Source organism: Patiria miniata, unplaced genomic scaffold, assembly GCF_015706575.1.
Source record: "Patiria miniata isolate m_02_andy unplaced genomic scaffold, ASM1570657v1 HiC_scaffold_17, whole genome shotgun sequence".
In the NCBI taxonomy this organism is placed as follows: Eukaryota; Metazoa; Echinodermata; class Asteroidea; order Valvatida; family Asterinidae; genus Patiria; species Patiria miniata.
The window spans coordinates 1,565,991-1,589,629 of NW_024037055.1; the positions used below are offsets into that span (position 1 = coordinate 1,565,991).

General features: G+C 38.0%; 1 protein-coding gene across 9 annotated transcripts in view; it reads right to left on the reverse strand.

The window, feature by feature from the left end:
* LOC119723351 (muscleblind-like protein 1) overlaps positions 1–23,639 on the reverse strand; it is a 56,455-nt gene that overhangs the window by 13,623 nt on the left and 19,193 nt on the right. For 4 of the 9 annotated variants that reach the window (XM_038193942.1, XM_038193941.1, XM_038193948.1 and 1 more), the window contains exons 2-9: positions 21,430–21,648; positions 19,181–19,258; positions 14,802–14,906; positions 12,395–12,571; positions 11,240–11,464; positions 5,653–5,718; positions 3,367–3,541; positions 1,945–2,028 (exon numbers count right to left, since the gene is read on the reverse strand). In XM_038193942.1, the coding sequence (XP_038049870.1) occupies positions 1,945–2,028; positions 3,367–3,541; positions 5,653–5,718; positions 11,240–11,464; positions 12,395–12,571; positions 14,802–14,906; positions 19,181–19,258; positions 21,430–21,648 (1,129 nt within the window). The remainder of the gene's footprint in view (positions 1–1,944; positions 2,029–3,366; positions 3,542–5,652; positions 5,719–11,239; positions 11,465–12,394; positions 12,572–14,801; positions 14,907–19,180; positions 19,259–21,429; positions 21,649–23,639) is intronic. The other 5 variants (XM_038193945.1, XM_038193947.1, XM_038193946.1 and 2 more) reach the window with 5 other exon arrangements.

The following is a 23,639-nucleotide window of genomic DNA, read 5'->3' on the forward strand; positions in this document are numbered from 1 at the left end:
GGACTTGTGAGGACTTGTGATTGCCTTGTGATTGCCTTGTGAGGACTTGTGATTGCCTTGTGTGGACTTGCGATTGCCTTGTGTGGACTTGTGGTTGCCTTGTGTGGACTTGTGAGGACTTGTGATTGCCTTGTGAGGACTTGTGATTGCCTTGTGAGGACTTGTGATTGCCTTGTGTGGACTTGTGATTGCCTTGTGAGGACTTGTGATTGCCTTGTGAGGACTTGTGATTGCCTTGTGTGGACTTGCGATTGCCTTGTGTGGACTGGTGATTGCCTTGTGAGGACTTGTGATAGACTTGACCACAACACTGTTAATAGTTCCCTTTCCCTTAAACTAATATGATAAAGCTCCTACTGTATCAGGAAGCCATGATTATGCGAGTCACTAGCAAAAATACAATTTATCCACAGGAATGTAAGAAAAGGAAAGCTGAGTGAATTAATGCAATTACAAAATAGCTAACAGAAGACTACAAATGTGCAAAATACAATGATGATAAAAGCTGGATAAACATGCCCTTAAAATGCAATAAATGAATATAAACAACCCATTAAATGAAGCACCAATGCAAGTTAGTACTCTCAATATGCTAGCTACATGCTATTTGGTAAGCGCATCTAAAATGAAAAAAAAAAGCAAAAAACAATGCCACATAACACAGCATGCTTATTGGTGAATTTTCTAAAAGGGATTTCCTTGAAGCAAATTCCTATCAAGTTAGTTCAGACTCCACACAATAGGTCTCATTCCTGCACGTTGAGGGCGCTGTACCATACCATTTTGGGGTGCAAACAGATATGAATCTGAGGTTATTGACATATAGTTATGGCCAAAAAATAACATTTTTACTTTTTTTTTTTTTTTTTTAAGAAGTAAAGTTTCTAAACTGCCTCAAAAAATGGAACCTTTCATGTCTTCTTTCCCAAAAATTGGTCTTGGTACAGCACCCTATTGGGTGACTCTTAAGAGCCACATAAAATGATTTCGGTTTTTGTGTGATAACGGCGAGATTTGGGTATTATTGGGAGTTTGTCAATTTAACTCGAATTGACAAAATGTGACTGTGAAACAGCGTCAAGAGAAATCAAGCAAATAAAATCTGAAAGAGTAGGGAAATTGGAATGTGTTATGGGGTAAAATTAAGGATAAAGCTTTTTGCTTTTTTCAACAAAAAGATTAAACTGAATAAAAAAAAAGGGGGAGGGATATTGAGATTTGTAACAAAATCAGTTTATTAATTTCCTCTGCAGGTAAATTTTCCTTCATAAAAATGTTCAGTTGTGATTTTCTATTGTCTGCGGTTAAGAATTTCTTAATGTTACATATTATTGCCAAGTATGTATGTTACTGGTGATGTTATTGTGCCCTTTTTTTAGGACTAGATCTAAAAGCAATGATATCTATCAGCGATGTACAGCAAATGCATACCACTCATCAAAACTTAAGTAAATGAAATTTTGTTAGAAATTTTTATCTTAGCTACTCTGGATTACTCCGAGCAACTCATTTTAATTTTTCTTTCCGATAAAAAAAATAATTTAAAAGTAAAAAACAGTTTGGCCATGAAAAAAAGTTTGAATGACATCAATTTGTTTTTCAAAGACAAAAATGAAAACAAGTTTACACTACAGTCAAATATTTTCAAATATTTTTCAGCTTTTCGCCTTTGAATTTCACGGAAATTCAAGGAAGGGAAAAACACCAACTGTTATTTCCCAAACAAAACCTCACTTTTTAGGATATGGGAGAATTGTACGCCCTCTATCGTCCATGCACTGAGTCCATAAGAGAGTTTTGATGAGTGGTACGGATCTGAAAACTACGTTAGGAAAAAAAAAACTCATGTTGTAGCAATAGCTGTTTTTCTAGTGAAAATGTAAAATCATTACGATAGGAAAAAAATGAGAAAAGACAGAGAGAGAATAAGACAAACTATGGCACCTTCTGGGGCGGCTTTCGGCCATGTTTGGGCGGGGAGAGCAACCCAGCTGCCTCCACCTTGGTAGTGCCAATTCACTGACACTTCTGGAAAAATAAGACAGTTTGGGGGGTTGGATTGTTTGGCTTCTTTTCTTTTTCTTTGGGAAGTGAGATTTGAAAGCAAGAAATTTGGAGGTTAGAGCAATTGCGATTCGCTGAAGGCGGAGAGAGTCAGATTGTAAGGAAAATATTGAATGTGTGCTTAAATTTGAGAAAGCAGTCTTAAGTTTGTACAAGTTTATTTGTAACGGGATGGTTGCGGTCAAATGAATATTTGGAGATAACCAAGGGATAGAGGATAAAAAGTGTTCTAGTCAACGGAGCTATGGAATCTGCCACCTCATTGCCAGAGTCCCCAACATGCAATGCTATGGTCAACATGGGGAAGTGGTAACAAGGTTGCAATGCTAGGTTTTTTTGTGATCGACAACAGCAACTATTAAAGATTTCTGCATGCAAATGTGCCTTTCCATTCCATGGGCTTTTTTTTTTGGAACGATGCTTGAAATTTTATTTCCATTTTCTGCAAACTGACTAATTTCGGGCAGAAATAAGCTGTGAGCAGTTAGAGACAAAAAAATGAACAAAACGTCAAAAACGAACGAAACAAAAATCAAAATTGCAATCAGTTAAAAAAAAAACCCCAAATGTTCAGGATTATCTGTGCATAATCATACACAAGTCATCGTAGGAACAGCAAAGGGTAAACAGATGCTGAGGAAAACATGGGATCCAATTCAGATGGGAAAAATGGCCCCCAAAAAATGAAATTTGAAAAGAGAAATAAAGCAAAATTGATAAAATTAAGAATGCAAAGAAAACAAAGGAAAGGAAGCAAGCTTGAAAGGAAGACACAAGACATGATGGATCTTTAAGATGCAGACAAGTGTCAACATCTGGCTAGTTGGCAAAATGCCAGATGTGTCACAAGTCTTGGTAGATCACTTATGCATCACAGTGTATATGAGATTTTTATATAAACAATCGTATTCTACTTTGTAAACCCGTTCCCCTTTTGTGCACCCCCAATCCATCTACATGTACACCCACCACTCATACATATTCATTACTTATTACTCCAGTTATCTCTTTTCCGACTTTATTTACTCAATATACACAAGACTTGCAAAAATATGAAATAAAGGCAGATTTTTTTTTCACATATGTGTTCTAGACAACTTTTGGATGGTTGGGGAATTTCAATTTGTCCACATGAAAATGCAGAGCATAAAAAAAAAAACACACAGAAAAAAGTGCAAAGAAATGGAAAAAGCAAAAGTACAAAAGTAGTCAAGCAAAATAAACAATCAAAAAGGCTTAAATTTTCTGGCCAAAAACTGTCAAAAGATGTCCAATGAAAGAACCTGAAGGGCTGTGACTTACTTGGCGGTGGTAGGTAATGAGAGGGCTGGCCATTCATCTGCATGGACGTGGTCAGGGCCGGTTGGTACATAGCCGGGTGATGCTGGATCAGGCTCTGTGCGGCTATGTGATGTGAATGTGAGATGGCCCCCACGCCTTTCTTGGGCGGCGGAATAAGCCCCGGCAATGCGGGATTCTGGGCATGTGTACGGTGAAGCGCAGACAACAGGAGGACAAAAAGAGAGAGAAAGACAAACATGCAATTGGCGCAAACTCGTTTGGAATCGGGACTGTTTACAAAACTCCTCGTTGGGGCTGTAATAAGATAAATAAAACTCTACCTACGTGTATTTCTACCAAAATATATACATTAAATGTCCAAACTGTATACTGCTGATGAACGATGAACACTGTCTGTGTCCAACTTCAAAAGCTTTGTGAAATGATGGAACCATGAAATCCACTTTTTATTGAAGCACTGATGATGAAACACTTCAACAAAGCAGACTTTTATTCCTGCTGGCGACTTTTCCTTCTTGAGACATTTGTGGTTTATTCAAGCAATAAACAAAACTTGCCATAAAACGGACTTGGTTTTGTGTGAACAGACTGAACACACGCGTAGAACTCAACACAGTATACATTTTAGACGACCAAAAACTTTTTTCTCTAAATTTACTCAACCTGCTTAACTTGTATCTGATTTTAGAGAAGATTATTGAAAAGTATTATCAAGTTTTTAAATTAGTAATGAGTTTATATACTATTAAAAAAAAACTGATATTTTTTAACTGACAATTTTCTTGATAGCCGATGTGCAAATTAGGACCGTACAAGGCTATAGCAGTTTGATTTTTTTCTGGTAAATGCCATTGTTTGAAAAAAACAAAACTTATGTTCACAGCACAAAGACATAGCAGAAGCCAGGCGCGGACATCAACACAAAAAAGCGGAGAAAAAATGTGATCAAATTTGCTCTACGGCACACAGATGTCAATTAACTACAATGACCCTAATTCCAAAAAATAAAAAATAATTACCTAACTAAAACAGAAATCTGCCTACTATAGTTCTATTAATTTGGGAACAAGGAAATGTTGGTGTATTTTTTTTTTGCAGTGAAATAATAAAATGCCCTCTCTTTCAGGAATGTAATGTAAAAAAAAAAAAATTGATGCTGTAAAAAAAAAAAATGTTACCGACTTTTTCTTGGAAGGACCAAGCCATGAAATGTAATGATGTAACAAAAATATTCCCCCACTCTCAAAAGTCCAACATTTCCAAGTTCGCCATTTCATCAAAAATTAGGCAAAAATTGAATTTTAGCTTGCTGCTGGATATAGATCGATTCAAATGCTACCCGAGTGCAACGTTTTCTTGCAAACATGGGCAAAATATGAAAACTATGAAACCAGTTTTACATCTCTGGTTATGTACAGGAAAAAAAGATCGAAGCAAAACAAATTGTTTGGTTATCAATCGTTTGATTGCTTTTTTCATATTCTGAAAAAACTAAATTAAAAGTGTGAAAGTTTCAAAATAGTAACTAAACTAGTAAAACAAAATTCACTAGAGGAATGAAAACGCCAGGTTTTATCGAGCAGCAAGCTAACATTCCAACCCTAAACTATGCTTATTTTTAATCAGTTTGCTTTAATATCAACTGACTTCAGTGCACCAGTGAATGCTACTCAAACAAGAACTAAGATTACAGCAAGTTAAAACAATCCCCTTTTTTTGTTTTGACAAAATTGTCCTCATTTAAAGGCAGAAAGAACATGGTCCTTTTTTCCTATGAATTTCTCATTTGATGCGTTGTGTTCCCTTTGTATATCTCAAAGGAGTTTTTTTGGGGAAACAGGAATTTCATTGGGGTCTGTGTCCTGTCGAGTTTGTTTTAATGACTGAAGCTTACAAATAATTTGCATTTCATGTTATAAATGTAAGGAATAAAAACTATTAGAGAGTTGACGTATAGGAATTGAGTTCAAAATGCAGTTTACAATGAGATTAGAAACTGACGTACATCATCCAATGGGGGGAAAGTGTATTAATAAAATTGAAAGGCAGACAGTGTCTTGCGTTTTTTGGAGTGCTGAATATTTCAAACATTGCCACCATTTTTTTGAAAATGAAAAGGATGCAGGTGCCATCACCACGTGCACTGATTGGCCAGTTTGAAAAAAAAAAGAACTACATGTACTTTAAATTAATTTACATAAAAATCAGAGACATTTACATAAATGAATAAATTATCGATAAGGCAAAGCAGTAAAAAAAGACAAACAACAAGACTACTTCCAGTACCAGAATGATGTCATCGGCAGGCTCCCGGGCTCGTTTCTTGCTGATTGTTTCAGGCGTGGTCGGAAGCTTATTAGTATGCGCAGCCATGATGGATTTTGGCCAATGGGATTGCAGCATGGGACAGGCAGAGTCATTAACATAAACCAGCAAGCAGAGCGGCAAATGCATTGTGGGTGGAAAAACAAAAGAAGCAAAGGGTGGATGTCAGTGACCTCATGCATATATAATGAATTGAGAGAAGAGAGATAGAAAAACACACACACACACAGCCGACTCTTCAACCCTTGTTTACCGTCTACTAGTCAGTTCATCAAACCGGTTTAGCAGTCTATAAACCGGTTTATCATTCAAGAGCAGTTTTTGCACATACTATATGTAGTCCAATTTGAACATGCCAGAGTATACAAAGCAAAAACGGTACAAAAATGACATTTCAACTGAAGTTATGCAGAAAACAAACATTCAAAAGTGGCCAGTGTGTTTATGTTTTCATTTTTTTTTAAACAGTCATTCTCTTAAATGAAGACATTTCATTAAAACCTTGTTCATTTCCAAGCTGCCAAACATCCAATAAGTGACTCAACAAAAAAAGGGGAGAATACAAACTTGGCTAGATGGTGCTACCGACATACACCGGGGCATAAAATGGTCCATTCAATTGAGTTATTAGCATAAACAGTAACATGAGAGAGAAGTAACATTCACGAGGATGTGTTAACATTAACATACCATGAAGGGGACATCAATGTCAAACAAGATGAATTGGATTTCTAGTGGGAACTGTAACGATTGGTCCAATAAGACTAGTGATCAGACTAGTGAACATGCAATAGATTTGGTTCCGTTTGCCTGAAAAGCCCAGAAAAAATAGTCGCAGTTGCCCTTCACCGACATATTTCTATTTTTTTTTTAAACAGTGTAGACTCTTTGTTCAACAAGGGCTTGCAATAAATTATTCACAAGCTTACTTGGGTGGGACTCGAACCCATGACCTCCCGCTTGCTAGTGCAGAGGTCTTACCACTCAACTGCCAAGCCTTCCGGGGTAGGCTGGCTGGTTCCTATCTGATATTGCAATTTGAACCAGCTAGCAGACCCCATAAGCTCTTGCAAGCCCTCAGATTAAACAGTATCCAGTGTTAATATTAAAAAAAGAAAATTGGTGAAGGGCAAACTCCAATATTGAATGTGCATCTCCCTCACGCAAATTCCATCTTGTTAATAGTTCATTGTAGTACTGAGGCTTCGCAGCACAGTGACATACTGGTTTTTATTTAATTAACGATAGGACCACAAATTGTTTAAATATTCTTTAGACAAAATGTGATTTTCTCTTAAAAACTTGCCGTTCGTTCGCAGCAAATTGTAGAAAGTACCCACATTATTTTAAATTTTTTTAAAAGAAATTGAAATTAGGTTTTTTCCCCCTTCTTTCTCAAACCTGTTGAGAAGAGACAGTACTATGAAGAGAAGAACAAATGATTTCCAGTTGGATATTTTTTTTTCAATTAAAAAAAAAAAAAGGAGGGCATTAAAAACATGGTGAGGAAAAAAAAAAAACAGTGACAGAAATACGACTTGCCATGCACATTAGACTACAGATGATTGATGTGTCAGAACAAATAGTGATTTTTGATTTTTTTTTTTTACAAAAATGAAGTCAATGACAAAATAGAGGGAACGGGAGACGAGGCAAACCGCTAAAATGTGCAAACCGCTCTGAGAACATGAATCACAACTGTGCATTTAATCTAGAAAATTCAATCATAAAATAGCGATTGGTTGTGGTTTCCGCCGCTATCAGAACTGAACCAGCATGATCCCAGGAAGTTCGGCAGTCCAGCGGTAAGTCGTCTGCGCTAGTAAGCAGGAGGTCATGGGTTCAAGTCCCACCCAGGTAGGCGCGTGAATTTCTTTTCTCGCAAGCCCTCGGACAACACCAAGTATACCATTTGAAAAATTACATCGGTGAAAGGTAAAACTCTATGTAAAATTCACGACAGCAAAATTTGTCTTTACTTTTAAATCAAATTTGCATTTTGTGCAACTTGTAAGCAAATAACTGAAATCAGCATGCTGGATACTTTGATGTACTTAATGCAAACTTTTTTTTGGTCAAAAGCTTGTTCTGCAATACTAGAATTATTATGTGTTCTTTTCAAATGAAGATCATCTACTGAAAATGTCATTTGTCATTTTGTGATTCAATTTCTTTGAGCAGATCACACGGCGCTGCAATTTGCGGGGCAAAAGCGAGGTTTATATCTCTACAAAACCACAGTCAACTAAATGAAGAGCGACTAACAGTTATTTTGAGTATACTGAATTCGGCAAAGCTTTTTTTTTGTACAGTGCTGTAAGCCTCTTTGTGATGGAACAAAAGACCACGAACCAAACACATTGCTTTCAGAAAGCATTCAAATGAGTCAGCCATTTTGTTTCTTTTCTTTTTTCTTTATGCGAATGCTATTGCATGTTCACTCAACTGAGATTGCTTTTATACAATGGTGACACAAGTTCTGAGTAAAGCAATTTGGATGAAAAACTGCCGTAAGCTTCAAGTCCTAAGGATTTGAGTAATCAGTCATTTGAATAGCTTAAATTGTACACGTTGACAAAATTCCCTGGCAATACTACACATGTACATGGAACTGTAAGGAACTGGTCCTAACTGGTTCTGGCTACTTCCAACTTCATCTCACCAATTCCAGTAGTTACTAATCTGGTTTCAACATTTACATGGAAACGCATGGAACTGGTTCTGACTGCTTCCAACCAGATCTCACCAGTTCCAGCAAAGTGACTAATCTGGTTTCAACTGGCTGGTTATTAAAATCCTACCACCAAAAAGTGAGAACTGAAGACCACCGTGCAATAATCAAAAGGAGGGAAAGAAAAGGTGCTATTGACCTGCAGTATGCCATTAAAGGCTTGGGCTACTTCGAAATTGCCGTGCATTTGTGCGATAAAAAAACAGTGAAAAATAAAATTAAAAAAATAGGTAAAAACATTCATCAAGCTACTTTCAGAATTTTTTTAACAGTGCTGCAGGTTTTAAACAACACAATCTATTGATATCAGATTTATACTTTGGAAAAGACTGTTTGTCTAAAAATTTGCATATTTAGAGTAAATTCTTACCAATATTCTACATCTAACTAGTTAATATTACAAACATACTAATTCGCTTAAACATAAAAAAAAGGATTTTATAAAAAAATTGATTGGTGTAATCGGAGCACCATCTTGCTTTTTTGTATTGTTTTAATTTTTTATGGAAAAATTTGGAATTCTAAATAAAGATTTAATTTGATCCGATAAACTCGCTTTCGGTAAAATATTGGAACTGCCTGCCCAATGCTGCAACCAACAACTCTGTAAACAGTAAAATATTTCTGTTAACACAAGATACACCAATAGTTTGCAATCATAAAAAAGATAGAAAACAAGAACCATAAAAATATGGATAACTGTAAAATTTCAAAGAAAAAGTTGGGCAGTGTTTTGTTTGAATACATTCACTGAAGGGGTTATCACACAGAATATAAAACACATTGAAATAAATTTAAAACCTTTGAACGCACACAGACTGAAAAACAAAAATTGTGAAAGCATTTTATATATATGTCAACACAGAAGATTTGAAGCAGTAACGTTAACAGTATTTTGTACTGGTATCCAGAAACTGTATGTATTGCAATCAATCTGGTCATTTGATACCGATTTGGAGAAATATGGCATTCCCAGCTGTCAGGCTATTATTATTATGCGCACCCAAGTTTTCCCATCTGCCAAAAAATATAACAAACCCCTTTTATGCAAAGCAATATCAACTCTGCCTGGAGTGTCCCATGCACTGATTGGCTAGAAGTGGGTCTGAGGGCTGTTCCATTATGCCACATAGGGGAGGGTAATGGTTGTGCAAGATGACACTACAGCTAAAGTGGTGGAATAAGTGGTTACATTATTGTACATACTGTTGGGGGGGGGGGTAGGGGGGGGGGGGAAGGGGTGGAACTTGGGAGGGGGATAAGGGTGGGAAACAGGTATAGGGAGAGAAAAGAACAAAAGGGAGGAGAAGTCTGGGTATCATTGAGATCATGACAAAAAGAGGAAGAAAGTATTGACTTTAAACAAACATTGTAAAGATGAGATGAAATGAAAAAGGGAAAGGTTACAAGACTACAGAAAAATCATCTTTTTGGAAAGTCCCACTTCTAAATTCTCTTTCAATGAAAATACTTTTTTTTTATAAATCGAACTATTCCTGGTGTGTTATACCCATCACCAATTCAAAGTTTTTGAAGAGTAATGTTTCTCATTCTCAAAGCTGACAGGCAAAATTCACAGCCCAAATGTCATCTATCAATGTGCTGTTTGTTATTTGGAGTATGAAAGTTTACATATTTCAAAGGAAAATGAAAGGAAAATAACTTCAATATTTAGAGCGAGAAAAATGTGGCAGTAGAGTTTTCCTACACTTTTAATCTCAGCCCCGACCCCAAACATACTCACAAAAGTTCCCAACTGATGAGGAAGAATTAAAGTCAGAGTCAGTGGGATTAAAACGGCAGCCATCTTGGATGTCCTGCATACACAACTTGATGGAGGGTTCAAAAATTGAGGCTAAATAGTCTGGTGCCGATGATGCAGCGACCAACTCCATAGTGATCCTCGCCTAGAGCACAGGGAGCTAGACAAACATGGCTGCCACTGTTTGTTTTTCTACTGGGCTGAACCAGAATATTTGTAACATCTACCTTATCAAAGCATTTACGCGGCATTCTATCATGGATGCAAGTGAAACTGCAGAAGCTAATCAAAAAAGGCCATTTCCCAAAAAAATGTGAGCATGATGGGTAAGTTCTCTTCAGCTGCTCAAATTTTAAAAAAAAAATTGCTATTTTAGTATTTGTACTTTTTTTTTTAAATCAGAGATGGCTTGTCTTAAATCGTTAATTTAACCTCACCAGTTAACCAAGAATTGTTTTAATTTTTTTTTGTAACATCGGGCCGACTTTCAAGGCTGCATTGAAAGATCAAGCCAAGAGAAAAATGAATGTAATAGAGCAGACAAAGAGAAAAGCTGTAAGAGACGGGGACGGACACAGTGAGAAACAGGGGGACAGACACAGTGAGAGACAAGGGGACAAACACAGTGAGAGAAGTAGTGAGATACGGGGAAGTTGAAATTGATGCGAGACTGCAGAGTAATGGTAGAGGCTTGCTTCGGAATGTTTTGACAGATATAGTGAGGATGAGAAGTAACGGATTTTGAGTTGGCAGAGATGGGAGGGTGTGGTTTAGGGTGGGGGATGGGTGGGGTGGGTTGGGGTGGGGAGGGAGGTAAAGTGGTGGGAATGGATAGATCATCAACATCAAATGCTACATGTGCTTCAACAACCACAAGCTACATAGACGGGCTGGTAGGGGCAAGGGGCAGGTTTCTAACACTACAGATGACCCCACACAACATGAAAAAAAGGACATTTATTCTATCTAACGACGGGGAAAGATTGTTAGACGATACAGAAACGAGAGAATGACTAAGAGTAAAATATGAGCAGCACAGGGGCTGAGAGACTCACCACAACGCTAGCTTGGCTGTTAGTGTGTTGGGCGGCCTTAATTTTGGTCTGGAGGTGCGCGGGCGGGTGGAAATATTTGCATTTGTCCCGACTACACCGCCCCTTGATGTAATCCATACAGACCGTGACGGTGTTGTCGAGCTGGTCTATGGCCGCCCCCTCGGCAGGGTGAGCAAATTTGCACTCTGCCCGCGAGCAGTTGCCCCGCTGAAACTCACGACAGACCTGGGGAGGAGGTAGGGGGTTGGGGGGAAGTCATTGGAAGGGGGAGATGGTACAAAAAAATACAAAAAAAAAATATAAAAAGGGCAAGAGGTTTGGGATGGGAAAGGGGTAAGGAAAGCGCAGTGATAATGAAAAGTCGGGGGGAAAAAGGGGTAGAAGTGGACCGTGAGGCGATAGAAAAGAAGCACAAAAAGAAGAGACGATCAAACAGTTAATGTAGCAAGGCAATAACAAATGACGCCCCAATACTACCAACATGGCACACAGAATTTTTTGGGGGAGGGGATGGAATCTGACGTCAATCTGGAATGTTAAGCATGATGATTCTTGGAGTGTGTGATACAGACAGGCAATACGTCCTGAGACTAACATGACAAAAAGAGCAGACCAAAAAAACACCCCTCTATGCTTACTATTTTTGATAGTTTTTTGGGGGTTGAATTCAGACAAGCCATCTCACATTACATAAAATGGGTATCTAAATAGGTACAAAAGTCCCATTTAACGAACAAGTATTCCGACATTAACATGAATACAGTAAGAGTCAACTCCAACCTGAGAATTCAAATAATGTATATTCCTTCACCATCAATGCCATTTATTTTGGGAAGTGGCCTTTTCGTCATCTAAATTTCTTTTGGATCATATACATGTATTTTATTTTACTCTGCATCCTGCTTTTTATGCTGTATTATAAACAACAGCAAAATTCAGAAATGTGCATTACGTTTTTGTCACATGGGTGCTTGCTATTTCTTATGTCTCTTTTTATAATATGCTGCACTGCAACACTTGAAACAAATGGTCTCAAAGACAAAAAACACCACCACACTTTGGGAATTGGTCTAGACTGTCTCCTAAAACGCTAATTTGAGTAAAATAAGGTGTAAAACTGACAAAGACAACAAGACAGGGTTATTCTATTCTTACTTCCAACTTGTCGTTCTTGGGGCGCTGTGGTAGGTAGGGTATGACGGCTCCGTTGGGGGTAAATATTTGGCCTGGCGTGGGGAAATCTTGAAGCTGATTGGTCGGTGCAATGTGCTGCGCCGGTAGGTACTGGGAGTACATGGAGTTGAGATGACTGGGCACTTGGTTTGCTGGGGGCTTTGGAGAGGACAAATCAAAAAGTTGAAAGTCATTTGAAAAAATGCATGCATGTACACTGAGTAGATGGCTTTATGACTATTTTAGAGAGCCCTAAGTGGGAGGTACACACTGTGGGTGCATACCTGTGTGCACTTGTATGACTTACATTGTACAATGTATTTTACTAGGAATATGCACACACCCATAGAGTCTTCGTGTGAGTATGAGGCATCGCCAGCAATGTGTCTGAATGTCCGTCCCAGCGGCCTCTCCCAACTCTCACCGTTGAGGGGGTACTTGAATATAGTGTCCATTTTACGAGTATAGTGTTTGTGAAGGTTCGGTGATCTTGATTGCTTTGCCTTACTGACAAAAATGGGCATAAATATGGTGAAAAAAATTTTGGGAAAAAAAAGGTTAAAATTTGACCTTTGATTACTTGTTAAAGTTTAAATTTTGATAAAATAGTAAGCCATTTGGTATTAAGTACATTCCCATTTGCTCATCTAACGGCAGCAGCCTATGTCAATTTTATTTCTCTTTTCTGTAAATAGTTTTATACACATATTAAAACCGTCAAAAAGACAAACAGACAGAAGTCATGGTTCTGCTTGTCAGTCCGATGAACATTGTTTCACATGCTGAACGTACATGCTTACTTTGCAACAGGAACAAAATATACAACTCCACTTTTTTTTTTGCAGGCAGTCATGCAACATTCATTGTTAACAAGTTGTGCACATTCTGGCAAAGGTAAGGTGTGTTTGGCTCATTTTCTTACAAGCTTTAGCCATCAACATAAACTGCTTTCTGAAGGATTTTAAGCTTCAAACATGCACACCAACTTTTTGTTAATTTTGTTTCACACAAACAAAACTACTTTTTCAACCTGTAATTTTCTTTTAAGTGTTAATATTTTTACTTAGTTTTTCCCTGCTTAAATTGCTTTATTAATATGATATTGCCATGGTTATTGATGTAAGTACTCAAAAATTACATTTTCCATCTGGTGTTTAAGCTATAATTTTATGGAAGTTTGAATATCAAGCCTCATCCAGCCAGGAAACATAACATACCTGCTTGAACTCACATTATTATCATTTATTCATCTTTGCAAAAAAAACATTCTTTTCAAAGCTTTTCCCCAGCGACATTGACTGTAATGAACACCCAATCTAAGATACATGTACCATATTCATAGTGAGCTGACCGTAACGTATTTTTTTCAGTCAAGGAAAAATATCTCGATGCAACAGGTTTACCTATATAAAGTGTCCACTATGTAGCAGGGTGCCTACGATGTCAATTCACAAACCGTTTCACCCGGGGGTGAAAATGTTTCACTCGTTGACATTTATCTCTAATCATTCAGTCAAACTGAATGAAGATGATGATTCACGCAAAACGTTGGGCACAAGATAATATATCTTGAGTTGGACAGATTAAGATGAGTTCTTTTGACACCTCTTTCGAGGGATTTAGTTGCGTTGGAGGAGAGATAAATGAAAGCTATCTTTCTGCTTGAGGAATTAGCCAGATTTAGTAACATTTGCCGATCAATTTCTCTCAGACATCAAAATCCGTCGCAGGTGGAAAAGCCGGCAATTTTCTTTTTATGATGAGGATGAGAATTTGTTTGAGGATCTTTCGTCATTCGGCTGCAATGTTGCCATGGTTACAAATCTCCCCACATTTGCGTTTCAAATTGTTTCACTTCAATCCTGAATTAATGCCTAGATTTCCATCACAAATTTCACCGCGAATGAACAGAGATGGAATTACTGATGAAATTACCCATAACCTGTGATTTTTTTTTTTTAAATACCAAAAAAAGAAAGAAATCAGTAGTCCATGTCATAACCAAAACATCTACGAAATGTCCAAGAGCAAATTTAAACACCTTTTTTCAAATTACAATGGCTTTAGAAATTTATGACATCTACAAAACTGAATAAAAAAAATAAATAAAAATATAACATCTAAATGAATTAAGTCTAAAAAAAACCTGCACAAATTTCTCAAGATACACATTGTTAACCATCCTTAAGAAAACAAATTAGAATGAATTAAGTCCAAAAAAGTGTCATGATTTCAAAAGTATACATTTTTTACCCTTCAAGAAAAAAGCAAAACATGTTTATCATTTGAACGAATTCCACAAAAAAAATTGTACGGATTTCTACAAGTATAAATTTGTAACCTTGGTCTAAAAGAGGGAGAAATGAACTTAAAAAACTTAAAAACTAACCATGGAAACAGGCATGGGGTACAAGTAGGTACTGTAGAAGGACGATTCGGACACTGCGGGTGACGTACTGAGGGCGGGAGAGGTACTCAATCCTGGGGACGGCGCCTACAGCAACAACAAAAAACAAAGGCAACAGAACAAAAATAGAGGGAGATCATTGGCTGGATTGGTGGAGTGCTGCACGTTGAATATTCATCAGCAATCAGGTTGGTGGAGTTCTGAATGCTAAATATTCATCAGCAATCCGATTGGTGGAGTGCTGAATGTTGAATATTCAACAGTCATCCGATTGGTTTTTACTGCTAATGAATATGTAAAATCCACCCCGAGGGCAAGATTCTATTGGATAAGTGAGGTGAGCTGAATTTTTCATGAGGAAAATGTGGGTTTTGTTTCCTGCATATGAATATTCATAGTCTGCGTGGATCGGATTGGTTGAAAGTTGACTGAATATTCATGAAGGAGTCCTGATTCACATAATTGTTTGTAGTTCTTAAGCGGGAAAGTTCTATGTTATGTTCTGAGAAAAAAAGAAAACTGCTGTGGAGTAAACAGTTTAAAATTTGGGGCAACAAACTATTAAAGAAAACACCGTATGTACATGTACATGTAAAACATTAGGTACCGGTAAATTCCAAATATCGCATGAATTTTAAAAATTTGGAATGAGGTTTGAACAAAAAAATATTGCATAGCATTTTGAAGTGATTTTTTTTTTTTTTTGAAAAAAAAGGCAAAACTATTTGCCCGCTACACAAAATATGTTTTTAAAACCAAAGTATTGTTGATTTTCATGATATAGAAGCTTGCCAAAAATAACAAGGAAACGAAGAGCCAGTGTTGGAAAATATTTTGTAGAAATGTAGCAACAAGGAACAGCTTAGCAGCTACAGACAGGAAACAGAATTCTAAAAAGGGGGAGAAAGACCATCAGATCCTACGATACATTTTCAGTCTTAGCATAAGCCCTTTGGCATCACCAGTAAAACTAAACATCCTTACCGACAAACCCGAGAGGGCCAGCCATGTCGGCAAATAGATACCCCCTCAAGGGGTGTATTGTGGGGGTGGGGGCGACAAAAACGACCCCCAATGGGGGATAATGTAAGACTTGACACTTGACGAGGGGAGATTGGTAAAGAAAACAAATCTGTCGTGAGCAAAACATAAAAGCGCGGTACAAAAACATCTTCCGGGCTCCACTGATGCTGGTCTAAATGTGTCACTGAAACAGGGATGGCAAAAAGTTGAATATGAAATTTAAAAAGAAATTGATGTGTGGGATCTGAATCTTGCAAAATGAGACGAATGTGGATCTACAATAAAGCTAGTATGCAGACATTGACAGCCTACAATGTGTGCAAACAAATACTGGACATTTGATAATGTGACCAGAATCTTGACCCAAGGCAACAAATGTCTCCTTCTCTAGCTGGAGAAAAAAGAACACCAGTAACTACCCAAATTAAACACTCTAAATCATTAAATTCCCTGGTTTCTAGCCAACCTCATATTTGGCAAAGAAAAAATTCAAATAGGAAACCCAATAACTGTTTGAAAATATATGCCAACGACACATTATGCAAATCCATCTGTGTCAAAAAATATAACATTAAGTTATTCCCGTCTCTCAGACTGGGAGTAAACACTTCTAGTACGGCTGCAAGAATACGACAAGAATCTCAACTAAATTGCAGCGGAACGAAACGGGAAAGGGGAAAAAAAACTTCTTGTAAACTCTGAAACCAGAATGACGGTAATAACTGTCACGTCTTGAAAATTGCAGGCCCCGAAGTGGAGTGGTGAAGTGCAGGGCATTTTAGTCGTCTGAGAAGAGTGGTTCAACTTCACACAAGGTAAGGCCGACGAAAGAAAAAAACCGGAATAATGCCATGACTCATGCGCGAACGAATAAAAAGAACCAGAGAGCGGGGAGAAAGAAGAAGGTATCAAGGGCTAGTTTGATTGATTGCCCCGCGAGTGACAGGGTCACCTGAGTTCACCGGCTGGTCCACAAAAAAATCCACCGTCGTTATAATTAATTCGAGCAGCTTTTGTCTGGAGGTGCGGAGTGCCCATTCAGTGTATCCTCGTGTGGATGCTCCCAGACGGACAGATCTCTAGTTCTGCTTCTCTTTCTTCTGTCTCGCATCTCTGTTCTTTCGTCGGCTGCGTTGGGTAATGATATCGGCCGTCTTGGCATTTAAGTGGATCAAGCGTGGCAATTCAGTCTAATGAAGATGAGCTCTTGTCTTCTTGGCGTTGTTGGGAGATGGGGAGGTTCTGTGTCCCCCAAGTGGCCCAGAGAGGCTGCTCATGTAAAGATTCCGTTTGCTTTTGTGCACTCTGTGAGTGCATGCAGTGACTGAACGAAGACACAATTTACTTGAATATGGTAACATAGATTTCTTAAAAACGTTTTGGGGAAAAAAATTAGAGTTAGAGTTAAATACTTTAAATACTGTTTCATTTGCAGTTTTCAATAGCATCTTAACAGTTTGACTTTGAGTAACTCCTAGACTTTTTAGACTAGAAATAGATTTTAAAGAGAATATATTTTCAAAGGTCGTATTAATAACTTTTGACTGCTGTTTTAACTTGACCCAAAAACAAATAAAAAAACACAAAAGAAAACAGGACGACTGTTCCATTTCCATTTTTAAAAAGTGACATATCAAAGTGCATTGCACATTACTTGAAAATTGAAACAGAAACTAGTTTGAACTAGTCTGTCAATGCTCGTCTTGTTTTTGACAAAATTATGAGTGACTTTTCATGGAAAACTGTACTTGTTCCTCCAGGGGTGGAGAACCTTCTGCCATATTATCTTATAATTTATCAGCAATACAGGATGAAATGAGAGAGCTCACGATGAAAACGATTGTTTTCCTGAAACTGAAACTAAGTTACGATGTACTCTAAACTCGGAGGCATGTACACGTACCGGTACATGTACAGGTATATTCAGAACTTTAAGGACATCGAACAAAAAAATGAGCAATGAAGAAAGAAAGGCAATGCAAAGAAAAGACTGCAATAAATTCAACAACACAAAAAAGCATGGCAAAAAAGGAAGTACAAACAGTAAAAACAAACACAAAAGCAAATGCTGTTATTATGGCATATGTCAATCATTCATTCAGACACTTGAGGGCGCTGTTTAGGGGGGCCAGGCATTTGTCAATATCTTTGGTCCGTTTTCCGAACTCTGTTACTGTCTCCAATTCCGGCTCAAGAATCAGTTTGAATGCTTTAATGTCTACAACAAATGTTCTTAAATGTCACCTTATGTTGTAAGTATTTGAGGTTCCCAACCCAGAACATGGACTTAATATGGAGCTAAAATTGTACCTGCAAAAGTTTGGTCTTTTCCCCCCAAAGCAGGAAAAATGCTTTTAGTTTAAAACAATTTCCCTACACTGGTTACCCTTGTCAAACACAAAACTTTACCAGCAGTTTGTTTTGAACAGTGCCCGCAAGTTCCATGCCATTAGGGAGTATTAAGCAAAAAAATCTTCGATTGAATGAAATAGTTTGTAAAAAAAAGGCAAAAAAAAAAAAAAAAAACCACTAAGAAAGTGCATTACAAACAATGCAAGCATTTATGAAATTACTGCTGAATTCCATCTTGCAACATTGGCGTGATTCACCAAAAATTCAACATACAACAAGCATCAACAAGATACAGGTACAATCTTCAACTATCAAGCATATTTTTTTACAAATTCAAACACTCAAAATTTTCTAACCTAAATTCACATTTTTAGAAATGGAAAAAAAATACACCCCGAAATTTTCATTAAGGTTGAAAAGCTATTTGGTTTTGTGCAGTTGGCTTGTCTACTACCGTACTTTGAAATTGCAAAGAACCAGGTCAGAGCACTGCCCCGACATATTTCTTCAAATTGTTCTGAGTTCAAAAAAATATTATATTTACATTTCATTCTACTGAAAACGGCAGCTTAGGTTACAACCACTTCATAATATCATTTAGTCGCATTGTTTAGTAAGTGCTACATAACAAAGCTTAAGCAATTTTTGCAACTGTAAGTTAGTAAACTTTTTGGGGGTGTAGGGGTGGGAGGGTGATTTAGGAGAAGGTGGTGGGGGGGGGGGGAGGAGCTGGGGTGGTTTATGGGTAGCCATGTTAGTTGTGTTTGGACTAGGCTACAGTAGGGCAGTTCCATAGTGTCATTCACATTGTTTTGTCCACATGGATGTAAACAAAATTGAACAAGGGTAAAATTTTAGCCAAAAAGCTGTACCAAACAGATTATACGAAAGTAGCCGAATGATGAAAATATGTGGACAAAATGTAATGCGAGTCACTGTGGAACTGCCATGGTGTGTGGGTGGTAGTGGTGGGTGTGGTTTCCTACCTCTGTCTGTAAGCATCTAGTGCAGCTGGTGTTGTATCGTCCCATGTCGTACGGGTATGACGGACAGCCAACCAACTCCTATGCCAAAGATAGAGGGTTGCTTGGTGTCAAATTCAACAAACAAATCGGGAGATTGATTGAAATGGGCAGACAGGTGGTCATGCAGTGGCCATTATTGGGGGCTTTGTTACTTCCATGACTTCCCCACCCTCCCTTCCCCCCTCCCCCCTTACTAAAAAAGGCTGGTGCCTGAAATACACTTCAAAGAGAATTTGAAGTATTGCTACAGGGAACATGACCAAGATGGCAGAAGAATCAGTAACTGCAGTAGTGTTAGTCAAACTTCGTACAAAGCAAAGATCAACATGGTGGTGGGTGCTCCCATGAACATGGGGCGACGGCAATATTATGCTTGGAAAGTCTGTCATTTTTCACTCATGGTCCCAGCCATTTGACTCATGTTGCGTTTTGTTTCAGCACACACACATGCAACTTAACTGTACCGCCGACATCAAAATGCGGTTCTCCAAGACTCTCTGTGATGCTTTAACAATTTTGTTCCCCACGAGTTTGAAAGCATTTACCGCAAAATAAGTTTCTCAAAAATGGACTACCGGTACCTGTACCTCCCATTTTCCTTATACTGGTAATTAACCCCATTATTCAGTCTAAGAAGACACGTGCGGTAATTTTTTTTTTTAGATTTTAGGCCTCAAGTACAAATGTAGAGATTGAAAATGTTGAAAAAAGCCCCCAAATAGCCAATGCATGCTTAAGGTCTTTATGTATTTATTAACTAATGCTTGATGCGGAAACTGAAACACACAAGTAGCAAATCAAGAATGGGCCCAGTGAAGACTACAATGACATTTCTTCTTTAGGAATTGGGATGATTCAGAACTCCCCACCCCCTCCCCCCAAAAAAGAAAGAAACAGCGCGTATAAGAAATGAAGTGGAAATGGGTCAGTGCAGTATATTTTGCCTCACGCAAACAAAAACTGTGCCAGGAATACAGGGCGATGGTAATATGTTGTTTCAAGCTCACAAAGCATACAAGTGCACTTACACTAGAACAAAAAGGTAGCAGGACCGAATTAAAACAAATTAAAAATCACAATTTAAAACTATATATTAAAATGGAGAAAGCACAAACTGTGTACAGTACATGCAGCCTTTTTTTTTAGCATTGTGAGTGCGATAACTACCTTTATTTAAATTTTTTTTAATCTAATGAAGTTTTCACCTCCAAAATGGAAACTTGTTTACTACAATGTGCTTATAAATATGATTTATATATTGTAAGCAAAAAAGCTGATTTTTTTCCAAAGCAAAAAAACACAAAGCAACCAAAAGCATTGCGGCAACAACCCACACAATACTTTATTAGCAACAAAAACATGCTGTACTAATGCAGGGGGCTTATTTCTTACACCTGCTTACAAAAGAACAAATAAGGAACAGCTTACGACCTTCTGAAAATGTCACATGATGATTTATACATTCATACTGCTCAGCACTATTTTTTTGGGCTATCCATATATATTTGCGTGGCAAATTCTTCTGCTTTGTGGCACAATAAAACTTGGCGCTAGCAACGTAGCAATAGAACAAAGGAGATGGAATAGAGTTATTAGAATAAAACACAAATAGAAAGTGCATCTTTTTGGACTGTATCACACATATTACTCATGCACACGGTTGCGTTATTGCAATGAAAATGAATTAGCTTCCTGCTTCCTACTAATTCAGCAAGGCTCCACACTATTGTAACAGCCACCAATTACGGAACTGATTTATCAAATCTCAAAATTAATTAATGTGGTTATGCACAAAAACAGACCCAGCTTTATCTAGCATTCTTCTTTTGGTCATGCAAAGTGGCTAGCTAGTTGCAAGTTTTGGGTTGCTTTGATGGAACTGCTAACACAGAATTTGCTTTAAAAAAATTGTTTTGTTGAACAGAAAGTCGGTAACCAGTCTAATCACTGCAAGGACTTGCTTGTGACTGGTTACCGGCCAATACTGGAACATACACAAATAGTTGCTACATGAAATTGCGGCCCAGCTGCAGGAAAAACCAAATATAAATGGAACTTTTTGTTGAACAAAATTCAAAACAAGGCCAGTAATGCTTCTGAAAGGTTCTCAGCCACTTGGGGTTTTAGCATATCTATAAAACTACATGTACATCCCAGCTTTGAGAAATGCCAACTAAAAAGAAAAACAGAAGATGGTTGTGTCTGCTTACCAGTGAGTTGAGCGCCTGGTGGTGCGTAGGCAAGATGGTGGCGCCAGGCTGGTGCAGCTGCATGCTGGCGGCGGCAGCGGCCTGCAACTGCAGCTGGTGGTTGTGCAAATTCTGCAGCATCTTCTGGGCTGCGATGCTGTTCTTGCCGCTGATCTCCAGTTGGGTCTTCAAGTGGGGCGGCGGGTGTAGGTACTTACAGTCTTCACGCGTGCAGCGGCCCTGCAAAAGCAAGCAAATAACAGGCATGAAACTGAGAAGTTACCACAAAAAACGGAGGAAGTTTCAAGCTTCAGGAGACTTCAGAATACAGTGTTTTTCAAGTTTTAATGGCATCGGTGTGAAATGAAAAATGAGGAAATCAGCTGATCCGAGTAAAATCTGCATATGGTACCTGAAAGAAACAAGCGGGAAAATGATGAAACTTCCATACTGGAATGGGCCATATTTTTGAGGAATGACGACACTTCACCGACACCATTTTGGGGCATAAACAGACTTGAATCTAAGGTTATTGGTGTAATTTTCCTGTTGCTACGATTCAAATATCACTTTTTTTAGAATCATTTTGTAAATGTTCGAATGCTATAAAGTTACTCAACTGCTTCAATAAACAAGATTTTTCTGTTGTTTGCATTAAAAAATACTGCCTACACAATCGGATCCATGAAATGAGTCTGTAAGGACTTTTTGCTGGTCCCAGAGGGCTAACCTTGTGTCTTCTTTGTACCCACTTCAATGACTGACTGACTGACTGACTGACAGTCTGTTGTGAGCTGGGCAGTGCTATCATACAGGAGTACCCAAGAACTCCAGTGACTATAGCCTTTCTGGATTAACTGAATAAAATCTTGTGCACTCAGAGACCAACTTTGATATGCTTGCTTTAATCAGGAGAGGACCTGACAATCTTAGATAGAAGTAAACCCATTTTTAAAAATAAATCTTGCCCTGCACAGCAAATTTTAATGTCATCTTTAGCGAGCAGACAATGCAGGAACACATGTACCAGCAGGCTGTGTTCTGTTCTGTTATGGCAGAATAAAGTCCGAGCATAATCCCTAACTGTTTATTTACAATGAACAACGCACTCCACCCGCGATAAATCACCTTCCTAATCACTAGGCCCACGACAATATCAAACAACATCCCAGAAAAAAAGAAAGAAAAACAAAACAAAAAAGAAAAAAATAATCTGAACAATTTACGATGCTTTTTTCCCCCCTCCTTCTCTTAGAGTACTCTGCAAATTACAAAAGTCAGGGCGGAACGTTTAGGTTCAGTTGTAATGCCCAGCGCCAGCACAACGTGATTTCTGTCATCTGGCAAAGAGGCGATAAATTTATCAAAGTCTTGCAACTTTTCTTTTTTGGGGGGGGGGGGGGAGGAATGATTTACAATTCATAGGATCAAGCGAGTATTGTTATTAGGAAGTTTTTACGAGAGGGTAGTGATTCAACGGACAATTTCTTTTTTATGATATTTATACTCTGATTCACAGTGAGAAGTGCAGTGACTAATTCCTGGAAAGTCATATCCACTTTTTTGTAATCTTGTGGCTTACTTTGGGCGATACATACAGACCGCACAATTCTGGTGCCCTTTCCTAAGGGAGAATTTGGGTATCGAATGACTTTTTCGTGTTACTAAGTGATGCATCACTCAAAACCACTGTCATCGAAAATCATTAGAATTGCTGGTTTGGCATGTCCCCACATATGCATTAGGTTTGGGCAATTCCATGCTGGAATCAATTAGAATCACAATCGTGATTCCACCTTTACGAGGAATCAATTTGCTGTAGTAGGGTTGAATGATGGAATCGTTTCTGAGAGATTGTGGGGAAATTAAAATGCATGCTTGTTGGTTCAATAAGTCGAACAAATGTAGCTTTTATTTAAAATGAGCAACAGTCAAGTATATGGCGCTGTGAGGGTGTTCCTTTTTGTGTGTGTATCATGTAAAAGTCGCTGTATTTGTCTCAAATCGTGTGCTAAAACATATATATTCAAAACAACTTTCTCCAGGTAGATAATCATGCTGCTACAGAGAGATTGCATGAACAGGTCTTAACAATTTCTAATTTGATATTAATCACTATTCATGCAAACTCTTTAGCTAAACTTTTTCAAACACTATTTTTGCCGAGGAAAATTGGAATTGATTCTGCATGGAATTGTAATTCCTGGATGGAATTGGAATTGGAATCAATT